The following is an 18,294-nucleotide window of genomic DNA, read 5'->3' on the forward strand; positions in this document are numbered from 1 at the left end:
GAGGAAGTAATGAGGTTTTTTGTTATTAAGAAATAATTTCATTATTGGAATGTTTACTGTAGATACTTTTTTTCTGACTGTTCTTTCAAGCAATCTTCTTGAGATGTGATTTTGTTCTTTAATAGCTTTTATTTGTCTCTGGACTGTTTCTGCAATTATTCCTTGGCTAATTGTTCTTGTGGAAAATGTACGGTAGTTCATCTTGGATCAAAACTGCTAGCTATTTGTTTATTTTGTACGCTGGCTGAAACTTTTGCAGTAGTGAATGTGTTTTATTTAACATGATTGATCTGACCCCTTCCCATTTTCAAAACAAGGCAGATCTATGTAGCTCTCTTATCTTCTTTCTGCAATGAGATTGAATTTTACCTGAATTTTCTACAGCTGAATTAGTCCTAACTAACATTCTCTGAATTTCTTTACCCAAGGAATTTCTGTTCTATAATCCTTGGGAAATCTCAAATTTAGATACCATTCTTTCTGTGAGCTCTGTATTGCTTCTAGCATTTGGTTAAGTTAGTATATGAAGTATAATGTTATGAACTCCACGTCCTGGATGGATGAGTTCAAGAACTTCATTTTCATGTGCTTAAGTTCAACCAATTGCAAAGAAGAAATTTTACTTAGTTTTTACTGCTTAAAATTTGGTACTTGGGCAGTATTAGATTGGAAATTGGGTAGGTTCTTACAGACAGTGGCCTGAATTTGTCTTGCATTCCTTATACATGTAAAATGTCTTTAGTTTCTGCATACCTACAGTTTAACTTATTTAACATTTACAGTTTGCTTATTTAACATCATTTTGTAGCAGTTATTGTAAACACATGAAAAATGTTTCCTTCATTTTAATTCTATGTTAAAGAGGAATAGCAGGCTTAAAGACATTAGTGAAACTAAGTACAATGGTATTTGAAAAAAAAAAACCAAAAACCAAAACAAACGGGGGTAGGGAGGGAAATGTGTCCTGGATCATCCAGTAAAGTGACGTTTTAATAGTGGAACAGAGTTCCTGGTCCATTTAGGAAGATTAAATAGGTCTTTTGGATAGACCTGGATGCTATAGATGATCCCTTGTGAGTAGCCACTCAATTATGACAGCACCTAATCTTCATAGATGCCTTATGTTCTACATCTGGGTGCCTAATAAGAGTTGACTCTACTGAGTCAACAACAGATGCTTAAGAAGAGTATAAGACCTGTAAGTAGAGATAAGCGTTTTAATCATCAGTGGTTTGCCGTTCCAGGGACCTGTTGAGTCAGAGGTCTTTGTAGTTGAAAGCCCTCCATAGGTGTTTTATTTTGTGAATTTGTCTGGTTTCTTTGAAATATGAATGGCATCTATAATATCCTGCAGCAGGGAATGCTACTGTTCAACTAAATGTACCAAGAATAAGTATCTTAATACTGGACCTGCCCACCTGCAGGCATGTTTGATTTTGATATTCTCTTGCTCTTGAATCAAAAAGATTATCATTCTCTCTTCGCTTTCTCTCCAGGCCAGAGAATCCTAGTCCCTGTAGTTGTTCCCTTATATGGAAGTTGTTCCAGGCTTTTTGATCATCCCTACTGCCACTCAGCCTTGAGTACCTTAGAGTTCTGCCCTGTGTGCTGCCCAGGACTCTTCCTTTTTGACAGTACTCTTATATTTTAGCCTGCTGGACATCTATACAACCAGGGAAAGGGCTTAGGTCCTCAGATAACTTCTGCATTTTAGTCTGTCTCAGAGTACCCAGGTGTGCATTGACAGATCAGGTATCAACAGACCTGGTGTAAAACAACCTACTGGAAGGAAGAAGGCTTAGTTCTAGGCTTTCTTCAGCCTAGAGTCTCATGACTCTCCAGAAGGCTCCCTAATTTCACAAGTCAACCTTCATGTGTCTTGTTGAATTTGGAAATTCTGTAGCAAGAAACAAGAAGTACAACTGATACAAGAATAAGCAAGGAAGACCATAACTGTTGTCTAACAACTGGGAGACTGCTAGGGGAAGACATCCTTGTGTTTAAGTCCTTTCTTTAGCTAGTCAGAAATTGCTGTGATAGGTGCAATTCTTTAAGTTCTGTGATGAGGTAGTTTATGTATGTACCTTTGTGCCTATATATAAAAATAAAAACAACTCAGTTTATCTTACCTTTTAACTTTGCTTCTCTGAAACCTCTGTCAGCCTGAAATGTTCAGGGTTTTGTTAAGTCTGTTTAGTTACGAGGTTGTTACTGAAAGCAATTGAAAATACTGTGTTTTCTCTAAACTTATGTAAATGGCTGTCTCCCTGCCCTGATATTTTAAATCTTCATCTCAGTTTTAAGGTTGATTAAACTGTCAAAACAAGTGTTTCCAATTCCTTTCTGATACTGTGGCACAGATAGATTAAGCTCTTGGATGAAGACAAGCATATTTACTGTGAAACTGCAAAAACTCACGTTAGTTTTCAGTATAGCATGGTCATTTTGAAGTCCATTGAAAAGAAAGTTTCATTTGTCATCTACTAGTGTATGTATGTAGTGCATATACAGTATACCTTTTGAAAGTATTACTGTTTATTAAAAATAAAATTGCCAGTATCAGATTTGTATTTTGTCTTTTGATCTTTACCACTTTCTGATGTAACAGTGTCATATTTTTCTCTTGAAGTTTCAGGAAGAATCTTTGGTGGATGACTCGCTGCTTCAAGATGATGATGAAGAGGAGGAGGATAATGAATCTCGTTCATGGAGAAGATGATTCAACTGATGAATGACAATGCTAGAACTGCACCTGTGTTGCATTAGTATTACCTAATGTACTTCTGCATCTTTGTACTAAAAAGGGTTTTGTGATGAAGTTGGATTCGATTTAGACTTAAAAAGCAGCTGGTCAGTTATGCGTTTTGAGAGATTGATGTTTGAGTTACATTTCAGTAAATGATTGCTAAAGACATCATACTAGGAACATATGCAATGTTTTTATTACATAGTTCTACAGAAAGTTACAGAATTCTTTGGGTTCTTTGTAATTAACTGAATTGGTCAAACACAAATGACCAGAAGTTGTTATAACATAGATAATTTTTGTTCTATTCCAGATACGGAATGAAAATTTGCATTTAAAAATCTTTGTGAATGTTTTCAGAAATGAATAGATAACAGTACTAAACTGACGTCTCTAAAGTTATGTATTCATAATATTGCATAGTAGTATGCTTAGGCTTTACTATGTACTAGCCTTTTGTTGGATTTGTGTACGTATTTTACCTATGGATTTTAATGATAAAGTGTATGACTGCTTTGCATATAAGTCCTTATGACTTTAAGATGTTAAAAAATAAAGAAATGGGATGGTCTTCAAAAAAAAAAAAAAAGAAAAGCAATAACCAAAAAAGCTATGGTTCTTCATAATGGAAAAAAAAAAAGGAAAAAGAAAAAAAAAGAAAAGAAAAAAGACCATTCCAGATGGCAACCCCACCCCCATATTCACAAAAGGAGCTGTAATCACTATCACTTTTACTAAATGGTATTTAGTACAAAAAATACCTCAATTTAATGATCTTTCATTTACATTAACACAGGTGTACTCTGTTGTTTAAAACCTTTTGGATGTCTTCAAAATTTTAAAATCTTTTTAAGTCAAGCAGTAAATAGAATAATATTCTAACATATTGCATCCCTGCACTGTGCAACTGTGGAAGAAAATTAGTTCCCACAAATATATGTAGCACTGAAATGTAATTTAGAAAAATACAGTAGATGAAGTGGAGTATTTGGTAGAAATTATTCTAAAAATGTAGGCTGCACACTAGTGCATCTTTTTCTATTTTATTACATTTTTGCATTTCATATACTAAGTTCACACTTTAGTGTAAAATCAGCATTTAAAAATGTACATACATAAAATGTTAGTAGAATTTCTACACCACAGAAATACTTAATTGGCTTTTTTTAGCAGCATTCTGTTACATGAGGTCCTCCTTTTAGGGAAGGGAACTGCCTGCAGTAAACAACCTTTCTCACCAGAATGACTTGGGTTTGTTTCTGTTTAGTGGCATTCTGCTAGTCTCTGTTCAAAAGAAAATCCATTTGAAATTAAGTGTTAAGTGTTGTGTGTTTTGTTTGGGTTTTTTTCTCCCATCAACTCATTAAGGAGTGCAACAAAAACCCACTGTCTCATTAATCAGGCAGATGCAGGGGATAGTACTTCAGTAGTTCTTCAGCCTGTTTTTGTCTTTCTGATGGGAGGTTTGGGAAATTCCTGTGAGTCAAGTCCTTGCCATTTTTATTTCTTATTTTCTAATACTAAGATAGGAGTGGCAGAAATATCCCAGACAGAAGACCTCCAGTGGCAGAATTTTTGTTCTGTGTTTTTTAGTTATGAGGAGTTTATGAAACCTGGATCAGGTTTGTTTTTTTTTCCTGCATCCATGTACGTATGCATATCTTATTGCCAAAATATGCATTGAATATTTTTGTATAGTCTTAGTTTCACATTGAAATTTCACAACTGACTGCCATGCTTGTTACAGTAAGTTCTAAATCTTGAAGTAAGGAATTGTATTTGGGAAATTGATTTCTTTTTACACAGGATTTCAGGCAAAATAAAATATTTTAAGAACCTTTTTATCTATTGCTCTGAATGAGCTGTTTCTAGTTCACGGAATTAAATACAAGCTTTCCTACTTCTCTTTTTTTAATAATTTAGTACGTCCGAAGGGTGCCGGATTGACAGTCCAGAAGGTGAGAGGTTTTTGTGTTCTCTTACAGCACAGCAAAGGATTGTGTGCTTTAAGCTGGTTGTGTGGCATGCTTTGCTTGGTGCTCAAACCTGCCTTTTACTGAAATCAGCACAAGCTAATGACGACTATTAGTGTGTTCTTTACATGGATGCTTCTTGTGATGCTTCTTGTGAGTCATTTGAAATTGTTGTATCATGTAATTTTAGTATTCAGGTTTGCCTGCTTGCTTTGAATTCAGCCTGGTAATGCATCCATGCAAGATTAATTTCTTAATAGCTGCACTGTGGTCTAGATATAGGGGAAGAAATCTTTTAAAATTTGTTTTGCCACCTTCCTCCCCCAAATTATCATCAATTAAAGGTGTTGGGGGTAGTTTTTACTGGCATGTGTTTTGTCCCCTGCTGTTACCTTGTGAAGCTGAGTGATTGAAAACCACCTGCATCAGAGTTGGCTTGGTTTAGTTTTGCTTTAAGAAACAAACTTAAATGTTTGTTTGAGTCTAAACTAATCTAAATGAAACTTCTGTCAGTATCAAAATACTGTTTTGATTTGTTTTCTTTTTGGCTTGCTTTGACCTTGTATTTCTTATCTAGTTCTGCTCCCTTTTAGCTACTACCTTAGTCAATTCTTGTCATCTCGATCAGATCTTTAGGATAGCTGTCAGTGAAATCTGTTGTCACCTGGAGCAGCATCCATCCTTGTTTGAATGAACAACCCAGCATCCTGCTGACTTTTATTCCCTTTACTGAGTTCATCCTTCTGAATGCATTCCCAAGGATGTCTCACTGTGATTAGCTAAGACATTGTACTTTTTTTAACAGTTCTGCAAATGGGTTTTTGTAGTCTGAAACACCAAGAGTGGGTTTACCTTGGTATTCCCCAGGCAGCTTTTCAAAATTTCTATGGAAAAAAGGTAAATGTTTAAGAAGAGACTTTCTTTTCCAGGTAGATGCTTACGGGCTTGAATAAGATGGGGTCTGACTTGTAGTTCAAAGACAATATTGTAGTAAACCACGTTTGGTTGAACGACAAAAAATTTTAAGTAATTGGAGCCAGTAATTCAAATGATATTACAAAAAAAAAAGAAGTCTACAAAACAATAAAGTAACAATACTTCTTTGAAGTGTTACTCGTGAACAGTGCTATGTGTATTTTTTTTCTTTTAAAACTTAGTTATTTCAAATCAGAAAACCCACAGAAGAAATAAGGTATTAGTGGAACATAGAAGGAGAGGACTTATTTTACAACCAAGTCTAAGGTCTGTTTCTTAAATAGAAAAAGCACCTGTAGAAAAAATATTTGTGTAACTTCAGGCACTTAAATTATGTATCTGTTTTAAGACACGATCTGAAAACAATCTCCATTCCTTAACTAGAGAAGGAGTCAAAAAATATTATTTGGGTAACTCGGGTATCTGAGAACACCATGGCAAAGTTGTACCTAATTTTACATATCTGATTTTGTTGTTGACCTACTCTGAGGTGGTCCTCAAACCTGCTAAGCTTGCTATTCTTGTCAGCCCGTGGATAACTTAAAAGCTGTACATGTACTTGAGGTTTTTTTGGTAGGATAGCCAACTTGTAATTGCCAGTTGTCTCATAAGCATAAAAGCACAAAAAGTTGCAGAAGAGCTTGGTTTTGACTCTAGGAAATTATTTTGTAAGTTCCCTGTATTTTTAAACTAATTCCCTGAACACTAGTAGGTTTCAACAAAAACATATAGGGAAGGGCAGGAGAATTTTTTTTTTCTACTTTTAACTACCATTGTACCAATACAAAAAGTAATGTTAATGGCCTTAGATTTTCAATGAAGCACCTCTTTAACTGTAATTCAACATTGTTTTAATGTTGCAACTAAAGAAGTTATAATTGAAGTTAATAAAAGCTAAGTGGTGTAAGATTGCAGTTGGCAAATGAAGTTATATTTAAGATGCTTAGAACAGCTGGAACAAATAGCAGAAATTTGAGGATTTTGGGGAAGAAGAAAAGTAATGGAGTTAAACTGTTCTGATTTTCACACTTGGATTGTTCATCATCCTGTTCTGAGTGGAGCTGTTTGTTACTCTATTGGTGTTCTAGCACTTGATTTACTTTCAAATGAACCTGATAAGTTATACAAACTAGAAGCTCTTGGTCAAGATTTTAAAAAAATTCTTTTTCAGTTGAACCAATGTAGCTGTAAATTGCTCCTTGGTGAAAATGAGCTCTTAGTTTTCATGGACTTGTATAGACACATCACACACTGACGTGCTTGTGCTTGTAACACAGTTAGCTAAACACTATAATTTTATGAAATAATTATTTTAATTTTTTACTTTAATGTCTCTGCTTGTTTTATTCTGAACCATGTTTTAGATCTGTAGATATCAAAAATACTTGAAACAAAAATAGACTTCAGTGATTTCAGTCTTTTATTGAAATTCTCTCTAGATATAATTGGAATGCTAATGAGAGTGATTTCAAGAATGTTCTGCACAAGAAATTTTTTTCCTAATGTATCATTATTTGTAAAATCCTTCTATATGGAATAATGCTAAAGCTTATCTGGATGTTGGTACTGCATTCTTTGTCCATGTGAGTGACAATATATATTTTTTTTTTCTTCAAATACAATAATGAGACCAGTTGATGTCTTTGAAAGTCATCTCATCTGACCCTGTGGTATTTTATAATATCTTTGACTGATGTTATGATTTGAATTCTTGAATTCCAAATTCCTTCCTGCTTTGTTAGCACAACAGTCTACTTAGATTTTTCACCTTTCTCTGGCAAATACCACATTTCGAAAATCCATCTGTACTAGTTGATGAGCTAGATTTTAGTATTTTTCTGTCAGCAACTGGGAGAAAAAAATTTTAAGGCGTGTAGTCTTCAAAATTCATTTCTCTGAGAAACTTCTGCTGTACATACAGTTTTTCTATTTTGACCTTTGGAGTGCAGACAGGGTAACATCATCTTTTACCCTTTTATGCTTGCTTCTATATTGCAATTTCACATAAGATTTTTGGATTGTAGTTTGATGGGTAGGTCAGATCGTTTTGTAATCTAGCGTATGTTAAAAGGAAGTAGGGGAAAAAGTCAAGCTGGTGTTTACAGTTCCTCCTGACAAACTATAGAGATGATTTGAAATCAGAAAGGCTATTTACAGGCCTCAAAACTTGAACAGTGCAGATGACCATTTCCCAGTTGCTAAAGAATGCCTTCTGCTTCTTGGGCTTACTGTTCTTTTAAATGCAAAGGAAATAAAAGAAACAGTAACTTCTCTAAAATGTTTTCCTAATGATCTGCAGCTAGGCAGAAAATTTCTCAGCTCTAAGGCATACTTACTCTTCTCTTTATACAATAATTTGCTCTCTAGGGAAATGAGAGAAGTTTCTTAGGTTTTAAAGGTCATAATTTATTCTTCATCTTCCATGGAATTTTGTGTGATAAAGATGTTTCAGCCAAAATGTTTCCTCCTTGTAGAGAACACAAAGACTTGAAAAACATGTATGTGTGTAAAAATTTATATCCTTTTGCCAAAATCGTGTGCATGTTGCTAATGCATATATGGTGTAGGTGAGATCTACAGAAGCACAGAAATGCCTTTAGGGTAGAAGAACTCTTTTTACAGAGCTTCTCAGCTCTGCAGGACTCTGCTGCATAAAAGCTGAGAGAAATGTCCTTCCCATTAAAGTAACTTGTTTTTAACATGAAGAAATGTTCTTCCTCACATTTGCAAACTGTCCTTTCTCTGCTTAAAAAAAAAAAAGAAAAAAAAAAGGCGGTTCTGATTTTTGTGGAGCTTTTTTTATCCTTGAGATCAAACCCTGTATTTTCTTCTTCCACTACTAGAGGGCACTATGGCTACACAAGTGAAACACAATAACCTGAAGTAAATTGCTCTCATTTCAACATTTCTGTAATATTTTTCCTGTTTCAGTTCTCATACCAATATTTGTGTTTCTTGCAGAAACCTGTACACATCTCTGCAGTGTCAGCAGAAATTCTGTTTGTGTGAACTGAAGCAAAGTATCTCTCTTTGGATTTAGGTACCAGTGTTAAAACATGACTCCAGGTGTTTAAATCTGAATAAAACGGAATGTTTCTGTGTTGCAAGAGGTATATATCTACCTCCTTTTCTGCTTTGGGAGTTGAGTTAGTTTTTGATAGATTACAGTTGAAGTTACAGAAGAGTTTGGGTTGCTACATCCTGTTTGTCAAAGCTTTTTGTAAAATTTCATCTTTTAAGCATATGTTTATGTTCTAGAACAGGGGATATGCATTGAATGCAAAGCTAAAACTTAGGGCTGGAAAGTGAGAAGGCCAGAAGTGGTAGATAATATTACATTTTTATGACAGCCTAATGTAGTGTGAATAAATTTCTCTAGCCAGTTGTCTTTGCTGCATGGTAGATTCATGTTGAATAAATCAAATAATTACTACTGTAGCTCTACCAATTGGTGCACTATAGCTACACAAAAAAATTTTGAACTATGGTATGTACTAATTACTGGTACTTCTGATATACTGTCTGTTACTGCCTTGCCCAAGCACGTTGGGAAGCTGTAGTAACCCATGCATCTTTACTCTTGAAACTCTGAATGTGCAATGCTTGTGCACACAAAACACGTTTAGGCCAACAACGTGACTTATTCTGTGTTGTTTTCTTTTCCCTTTCAGTCACTAGTGTGATAACAGAGAGTGCTGAGCCATCACAAATTTTGTTATGCTTCTCCTGACTCACAAATTCAGCTATGTGGATATTTATATACTTTTTTTTTTTTTCTTGCAAGATCATTGCTGTATCGTTGCCTGTGGATAGACATTGTGAAGTACTGGAAAACTTCCAAGAAGTCAGTATCTTTGAGTTTACTAAAGATGGAAATCCTCCTTGCCAGAAGTGATTGTGAGAAGAGGAATTCTTGTTGAAAAAAATCTGTATTTTCTTATCACAATTATCTGTCTGTATTCAGATCTGATAGGTGGTTAACATTTGCGCACTGGTGCTCTCAGAGGTATTAGATAATGTTTAAAAAATTATATATCCCCCAAGTTGTATTTCTACCAGTTTGGTAGCAAATGAGCCATACTGTCTTCATATTTATTTTGGTACAAATTTTAATTATATTGTTCCATCTACATTCTCCATGGTAATATTTTCACTTTGGAAACAGATGAGTGGTAGGATACTGTTTGTTTGCAAAGCTCTACGGTCTTAGGCTGTACCATCCTTCATGTATAGGACAAAAAACATTGTGTAAGGTTTGGTAGAATTGTAAGTTTTGTCAAGTATAGAAAGGGAGAAATGCCCACTTAGCAGCAAGTGAGCACATTTAGAAAACTTTGCTGCAGTGTTCATAAAGGTGTATTTTCTATACCCAAGTAATTGAAATCTTGACTATGTATCAAGCAAATTGAAGGGGAATGTTACATGCTTATAGCTGAAAACTTTGCTTCCATGCATTATTCCTGTGATTGAATGGGCCTGGCTGTGAAACCATAACTACTTATCTGCTGCAACACCTTTTGAATGGGTTAATCTTTTTATAAAGAGACTAGAAAACTTCTTTTGCAGTTGTGTCTAGGGATACTTATTCACTATCTTCTTTTAGGAAAAAAAAACTTATCTGCTTTTTAAATATTTCAATAATTGCTGAATATTTGTTTCCAGTATTCAGGGGTCTGAACAACCTCTTCCTCCTCCTGGGTTTTTGGTTGGTTGTTTTTTTTTTCTTGCATGGTAACATTTCATCAGTTAGTTTGCAAAACTACCTTTAGGAACCTGAAAAAGGCATTTTCTGATTTTAAAATTTGGAATTCTTTGCTCCCAAAGCAACATACTGCACATAGTGTATTTAGAGGTATTGTGGTGTATCCAAATTTATATGTGGGAGTATTTTGTTACTGAAAAATCTAAGATTCAAGAGCAAAGAGCAATAGCATTAGCCTCTTATGATGGGAGAAGCCAAGAGATGGTTAATGAGCACAGTGCTGGTCAGCAGACCTACTTCCTGACCTGAATTACAGAATAATTTTTTCATTCAAAATTGTGTGAGGATATTGGCAGTATAGCAGGATGAAACTGAGTGCTTTTTTCTGTTGATACGTACTGAAGAATTAAGGAGCGTGAGTCACCATTAGACCTTGTTAACTTTTAACAGGTTGCTGTCTATTTGCAGTTTTGTATTGGTGAGCTTCCCACTATATTATTTGTATGTCTTAATTTATGTTTTGATAACTTTAATATTATAATGCTTTACCGTATGTTAGTTTCTCTGTTCCTGTATTGATCTATCTGTAAATGTCCTTTCAGGTGAGTTTAAGCAATATTTCTTTTCCATCCTCTTTTACTCTAATGCTTCCACTACTGAAAATACAGGAATGTTAGCTCTTGTACTAGCTCTTCTCTGCGAATTTACTATATATTAAATTTTTTGAAAACAGCTTTCCAGGAAAGCACTGAAGAAATATTTTTATATTGGGGGAATAAGTTAGATAAACTGATATCTGAAATAATAAAAAGATTAACCAGGGACATTCACTACATTGCCGTTTTTAAGATCACAGTATATCATGCTGCAGTAGTATCTGTAGATAAGCTTTCGTTAAACTTTTAAAGTAATTTCAGTAGGTAATTACTAGTGCTTTAGTAGTCTAAAGCAGGATTGACAGCAGCTTGATTGGCTGTAGCAGTTACTAAAGTTCACATTTTATGACCTCCTTAAAAATATTAATTTAGAGGCTTATGAATTACTCTCTGGAGCCACCGTGAATTAACAAATACTGAGCTACCTTTTAGCTTTTGAATCTTTTTGTTAAGTAATTTCTGTCCACTACTGAACTTTATAGTGTTTTCAAGAACTCATTTTCTGGATAAAGCTGGAGTAACTCTTTCAAGGACAGAACTAAGTTATGCAAAGTGTTCTCATAAATTGTCTTGTTCAATGACAGCACCGAAGACCCTGTCTGGCCACTCTTGTCCATCTGTTGTGCTTGATAGAGCAGCTATTTGTGTAATAATGTAGTAATGGAGGACCTGGGCTATGCTTTTAAAGATGGGATAGTCCAGCTGAATTACCTTTCTAATCTACTTCACCAGGTGGCTGAAAATCATTAAGTATTGAAGGATGCTGGGGCAGCAGTGAGGAACTGGGATCAGTGGAGCTCTTCATGTGACAGCTCTGGTTCAGCCTGAGCTACTTTCACTGGAAACACCAGCACCACTGTACTTTTCTCAGTTACATGTGGTTGGCTTCATCTCTTGTTTTTTCTCTTCATTTCCCCCAGTTTACAGGAGCCAGAATAAAACATTTAACAAAGCATGTAGTGAGCAAAATGTGAAGCCTGCAGTGCTTCCACAGAATGTCAGAAGAGCAACTGAGAACAGAAGCATCCCACTTGCACAACCCCTCAGAAACACAAGTCATGTTGTGGTTCAGCCTGCTAAACTGAAAGTCGCATGGCTCTGCGTTTGAGCTAACCCTCTGTGTGCCTATTTGGAAGTCAGCAAAGAGGTAGTTTTAATAGCCTTGTAAACAGGGACTTTGCTGCGGGACCTCTGGATCTTTTTGGTGTATGCCTCAGTGGTTCTGATGGGCTGGGAGATAAAAAGCCTTCTCATGAGTTAAGGATTGCCTATGAGAAGCATTGGAAGAACTTTGTCAGACCTTTTGGATCATCACTTAGCCTGTTGTGAGTTACGCTAGTTTTGTGTCGAAGGCTGTCTGATTTGCGTGTCAGTGCAGTGCTAATGCAGTAGCAGCAAGTTACTTAGGAGATGCTTCCTCCTCTACATCACTGTTGTGCAGTAGGGCCACAGTGCCGGTGCTTCCATTCCTAGAACTCAGCTTTGCTAGCTGGGTAAAACAGCTCTGAAGAGAGTAGGAACAGCAGGAAGAGAGTATTGCCTCTAGTGGACCTATGTAGACAAGCTAAAACAATTAGATGGGAATGTAGACAACTCTGTTGGCATGTAGGGACCTTAGCCAGTCAGGGGACCAAGCAGGTGGGAAAACAGTAGAGTAAGTATAGGCATGTACCATGTGCTATAGGACTTCCAGTTAGGTTAGGCAGCATCAAAGCTGGTTTTGTTGAAGTTTGTTGAGTGTTGGTGAAATAAACTACCAATGTTAGAAGGAGATGCTGAGGCAGGTAGAAGCTGAGGTTCCAAGTTTTTGGCCAAACAATTGGTTACGTGCGTATTTCTTTTCCTGCAATCCACTCACTATCTGCCTCGCCTGTGGGCAGCCCAGTTTGTTGCAGAAAAGACTTGCTGTAGAAGATTTGGGAAATACTGTTAAATCCACAGTTTTGGGCAAGGAAATACTGATTTTCTGCCTTGTGCTTTCACAGAAACTTCCATCTGGAATTTTAAAATGGCATCCAATGTAGCTAGCAGTTTAGAGAAACCTTACTTTAGTTGTTCCTTCTGAATGGCTTAGGGATTGTGGAATTCAGTGTTCCTTGTTATGAATCCCTATTCACTATGTTGTGCCATCAGTCATTTGCTGTTTTGAAAGACTACTTTCCTTTTCCAGTCAAACATTGTTTGTGTTTTCAAGCCTGTTTGTCCAACTTAGGTTAGCTTAAAGAGGTCAAGTAATGGATCTTTGCTGTTATTTAACTGTTTGATGTTGTTGCCTGAGTAAGTTAGGAAGCAGCTATGTGAGCAATTTAGTGTGCAGATCATAGTTTCAGATGGAAAAATGAATGATGATGAAGTATTGTAGTACAGGAGTATAGGATCCTTTTTGATCATCATGGCTGCAGAATAAACTGGAAGGTACAGGTCTAAACTATTACTTTTACATTAATAGGAGTTTGTGTCAATTGAACCTTTAGAAGTGGACACTTTTGCAGTGCAAAGCATTTCCAAAGAATCAATGGTCCTCTCTTGCCCCTCTTTCTCTGAGCAGGCTCAGAACTCATCTGAACATTTGAAGTGTTAGGGGCCATACCAAGTACTGTCTTATCCTGAGAAAGGTTGTGATTGTTTTGATGACTGCTTTCGAAAATCAAGTAAACAAAAACATTCTAGATGAAAAGATTAATATGAAAGGAAGGATAGACTGTAATCTTACATCTTTGGAGTAAAAAAAATCACAGTGCAAAGTAATTTTCTACTTTTATCTCCATGGATCCACTGGTTAATTTAAGGAGTTCTAAAAGCTGACAGTAGCACATATGCAAATTTCTAAAATGTACCCAAATACTGTATATAGAGTTACTTGCAAGAATACTCTTTGCCTTTTGAAGAACTCAACAGTTTGTTTCCTTCCAAATGTCCAAACAAAAAAATTGTGTTTTCTAGCCACTCCATTTAGTATTATTTAGTGGTTATAGGAATAATGTGTTAGGAAATCTCAGCCTGAATTCTGTAATTTTGGTTACAAAGATACTGAAGGAATTTTTAAATGATGTGGGTATCTCCAGTCCTTCTGAATTTTACACCAAATGTTTAAGGGACAAAAGGCAAACGTTTGCATACAACTTTCATTTCTACCCCAATAACCAAAGAGTGAAAAAAGCCATTCAATGTTCTTGCAACACGAGATGCTCCTCCCTATAGCACCTTGCCTGAAGTTTGCGGTGTCTCCAAATGCCTTGATTTCATCCACTCATGCTGTAGTTTTGGCTGCTGCTTCCAGCACTATGGCATTTCGGTATGTCTTTGTAGCTCTTGCTACAAAGCGAGCAGAACTCAGTGGAGACATAGGATATTTCAGTCTCTTTTTTCCCTGTCTGAATCTTGATAGTCAGCCTTTTAGTCTACATCAATACTAATAAATTGAAGGACATAGACATACAGCAGGGACTATTCTCTGATGCTGGGGCCAACTAGCATGGAACTACCCTTATATATACTATTAGGCTTCAAAACAGGACAACCACATCCATGTTCCTGCTGGGAATGGTCTCAGCTTAATAGTTTAATAGTACCAACTATAGTAAAGTTTTAGTGCTTATCTTATACGCTAGACCTTCTTGTTTCACTCATTCAGATGTGGTCTGAGTTGTGCAGTATCTTTAAATGCCAAGAACAGAAGGTGATGGGTTCTAGTTCCACTGGTAGAAGGAGGGGCCTGGGGGGAGGTATGTTGTTTGGAAAGGCAATGACAATTGATAACACTATTCTGCAAGGAACCCATCCTCTAGTGATAAACGTCACCGGCTAAAAGACAGAAAGGATACTTTTATGAAAATCTTACTACTTTTGCAACCACATAAATAAATGGCAAACAGCAATCAAAAATTTATGGACTACAGCGACTGTGGATTTAATGAGGAGTGTAAGATACATGATGGTCTTGTGAGATACAGAGTCAGAAGAAACCTTACTTAAAATCTTAAAGTTGAAAAACACATCGGCCATTATATTCAACCTTCCCTCTCAATACTAAGATTTGGAGGTCTTTCAAAGTATCCATTAAGTATTATCAACCATCTTGAAAATTAACCTAACAATAATGCAATACTGTAAGCAAAGGGGCAAGCTTTTATACTTTTCTGGCAAACCTACTATGGGATTGCAGTTTCCTATGAACTGACAAGAGGGGAACTATACACAGATAATTCATCTTTTAGCCCTTTGCGTGTAAGTATGCTTTCTAGCGCAATACATCACCTTAATTATTATACCTTCTGCAGCAGAATGGAATTCTCTGACCAGATATTTTTTGTTGCCAAATAATTTGTGCATGCATTGTGAAAATATTTTCTGTGTCTATATGTGTATTTTGTCACCTATGCTCCTATCTGTCTAAGTAGGATGGATGCTTTAATTGCTTCATCATCTTTCCGGGTCTCCCATGCCGGCACAAAAACACCATAGTGAGTTGTATAGTTATGAAGTGACACATAAGCAATTATTAGAGGTACTTTTCCCAACTTTTCTGTTCTAATAGGTGACAAGCATACTGGATTTCGTGAGATTATAAGCACATTTATTTACTAGGAAAAGATGATGTTTTTCTTCTAGTTTTGCATTTGAGGATAAAGTTCAATTTAGGTTCTGGGCATCATCTCGTGGAAGTTCTAAATCACTTCATGAGGCTTTCAGCGTGGCTTTTGTCATTTATTCCTCAGCACTCAGTCCATTTAATCCAGGCCTCTCAGCTGTACAGACCTTGCTCCTGTTGTGAGTGATCGGCCTGCTTGAGTGCTCCCAGCTTCTCCTGTCACATCACATTTGCATAAAAGAGGACAGATAACCAAATTTGAGCACACAAATGAAAATGCTAAGCGCTGAACCTGTCACAGTTGTTGTTCAACTAATTGTGAAAAATTTGATTTGCTGGCTTTTCACTGTTTATCATGTGGACCCCCTTCTCAAATTTGCCTTGGCTTCTGCTTCTGTGCATGTAGCTTTTAAACTCTCTACACAAGCAGCCCACCCTGGGGATTACTTACCTCGCCTACCAGCTTTTAATGTTGGCTCATCTACTTGACTAAATTAGGCCACCATGGCAAACAAACACATAATTAAAAACCTGGGAAAGACAACTGCAGTTGCACTTCTTAAATTGATTTTGCAGTCTATTACCGGTATATGCCTTTGCATTTTGCCATTTTATCTTGTCCTCCTATAAACCCTGAAAATGTTTTTCTTTTGATTATATATAGGAAGAACATACATTATTTCAAGATGAAGACTAAGACTTTCTTCTCAAAAGGGAATAGGATAAAGAAACATTCTTATTTCTGGGTACTTTGTGGCAGCCTGTTACAGAGGTGCTGTATTCGTTTGAAATTAAATCCCATTTTTTAACTGTTACTGAAAGCTCGTCGATTGCGTTGTTCAAATCATTGTGATTTTTCAGAATTCTGTGTTTTGACTTACCTTTCCAAACATACTTACAACTGCTGTCATACTTCTATTTCCGATCACCTTCTCTTGTTTGTACAATTTACACATAACTGCTTATAATGTATGGCAAAAGGTCACCAATTAAGACAGTTGAATCTCATGTTGCTTTTCTGTAAGGGGAGAGGAGGTTCAATCAAACAATTACCTACACAAATATGCAAAAGAAGTCTGCATATCCAAATCATCTATCCCTTTGGTATTGCTGTTTGTTATACACTGAATTCCGGTAACTGTTATCATATAAGGCGGCAGATAATAATATGGGCTTTATGGGTGCGAATCTTTTAATGGCCATTGGAAGTTCCTAAAACCAACATGATAATAAATGCTGGTATTAAGGCATATACAAATAATAGATACTCTTCTGGCCATACTAAGATATCAAAATAATTGTTTTCAAATGAAGAAAATAATTTGTGGGCAGATGTAACTGAAATATTGTTAAAAATAAAATTGAAAACATTTGGCTTTAAATGTTTTTTTACTTTCATTTCATTCTGTTGGTAGAAGAGTAAAAGCTACTGAAGACTACCATGTTAAGTGCAGTTCGGTGGTAGTAATGTGGTAAAATTTCTTTCATAAATTGATCAAGATGTATCTTAAAACTGCAGGATATTTTCATCTGTTTCTCTGGTAGGTTGTAAAAAATAAAAATGTATAGATTTTCTGATTATTAAGAACTATATAATTTGTAGCCTAAACTGATTTACATCCGGATTGATTATAGTTAGCTGTCCTTTGTTTCAAATAGCTTTTCTCCCTTTGTGGTGTTTGCCTTGGTACATTCATGAACAGCTGTCATGTTGTTGCTGCCTTCATTTTACTAGGCTAAACAGGCTGAACTGTTAAAGGGCTTTGACAGTCGTCTGTATCTAAATGCAGCTATTTAAAACACTAACATTCACAGTTCAGGGGTTTGGAGATCACTGTCCTTTGTTTTTCCGTTACGTTTTGCTCTTTTCCTCATTTTTATCACTGAGTTCTATCATTAAAAATGCAGCTGAGAAATAACTCATGCTGTACTCTGTGCTTACTACATTTTGTTTGGTTGTGATCACTAGGATACTATCAGTTTCTTTTTTCACATCCGTCCTTCACATCATACTGCTTTATCTCCTTCCTTATCAATAGCTTTTCAAAGTTGTCCTCCTTTCCTGCCCTCTTTCTTGAGTTTGCCAATGAATTAAATACACATATCATATTTGCAGATTATAGTATTTGGAAAAGAGGGCTACAGATGTGTTTGGAAGATGCTATTCATTAGTGTGTCAGGCCCACAGCATCAAATGGAGGAGCAATGGAAATCCAAGAAATGAGCTTTCTATAATAATAAAAAACAATTCTGTACTTGACAAACTGCAGCCACGTTGTTAACAGGTTTGATTCTGAAAATCTGAAGTAGCTACTCTTAGCCTAGACCAAAAAGGTGGCTTGTGGATTTCCAGAACGTTGCTACATCTTTTAGACTACTCTGCATAACCTTCAACAAAATGTTTTATACTGAATCTAATATTCCTTCCCGGTTTCTCCCACTTCTAAAGTACATCCCAATAGCTGAAATGTACCAAGATGTCTTTGTGATCACAAAGGCTGAAGATTTATCTACTCATGAAAGCAGATACTGTTTTGAAACCCCATTTTCATCATATGATGAGAGCAGTAAAAATTTGCTTAGTTACCCAGTTCTCCAACAGTGGGATTAATATCTATTGATAGACTGTTATCTCTTCTTACTATACAATG

The 18,294-nt window shown here is 36.0% G+C and overlaps 1 protein-coding gene across 5 annotated transcripts in view; it reads left to right on the forward strand.

Moving 5' to 3' along the window:
• The window catches only part of RBM26 (RNA binding motif protein 26), a 52,771-nt gene extending 49,398 nt beyond the window's left edge, over window positions 1-3,373 (forward strand). For 4 of the 5 annotated variants that reach the window (XM_054056749.1, XM_054056752.1, XM_054056750.1 and 1 more), the window contains one exon: window positions 2,630-3,372. In XM_054056749.1, coding sequence (XP_053912724.1) covers window positions 2,630-2,719 — 90 coding nt within the window. In that variant the 3' untranslated portion in view covers window positions 2,720-3,372. Of the gene's footprint in view, window positions 1-2,629 lie in introns of all 5 variants that reach the window. The other variant, XM_054056748.1, reaches the window with a different exon arrangement.
• Window positions 3,374-18,294: the final 14,921 nt, after the last annotated feature.

Source organism: Cuculus canorus, chromosome 1 (assembly GCF_017976375.1).
Source record: "Cuculus canorus isolate bCucCan1 chromosome 1, bCucCan1.pri, whole genome shotgun sequence".
NCBI lineage: Eukaryota > Metazoa > Chordata > Aves > Cuculiformes > Cuculidae > Cuculus > Cuculus canorus.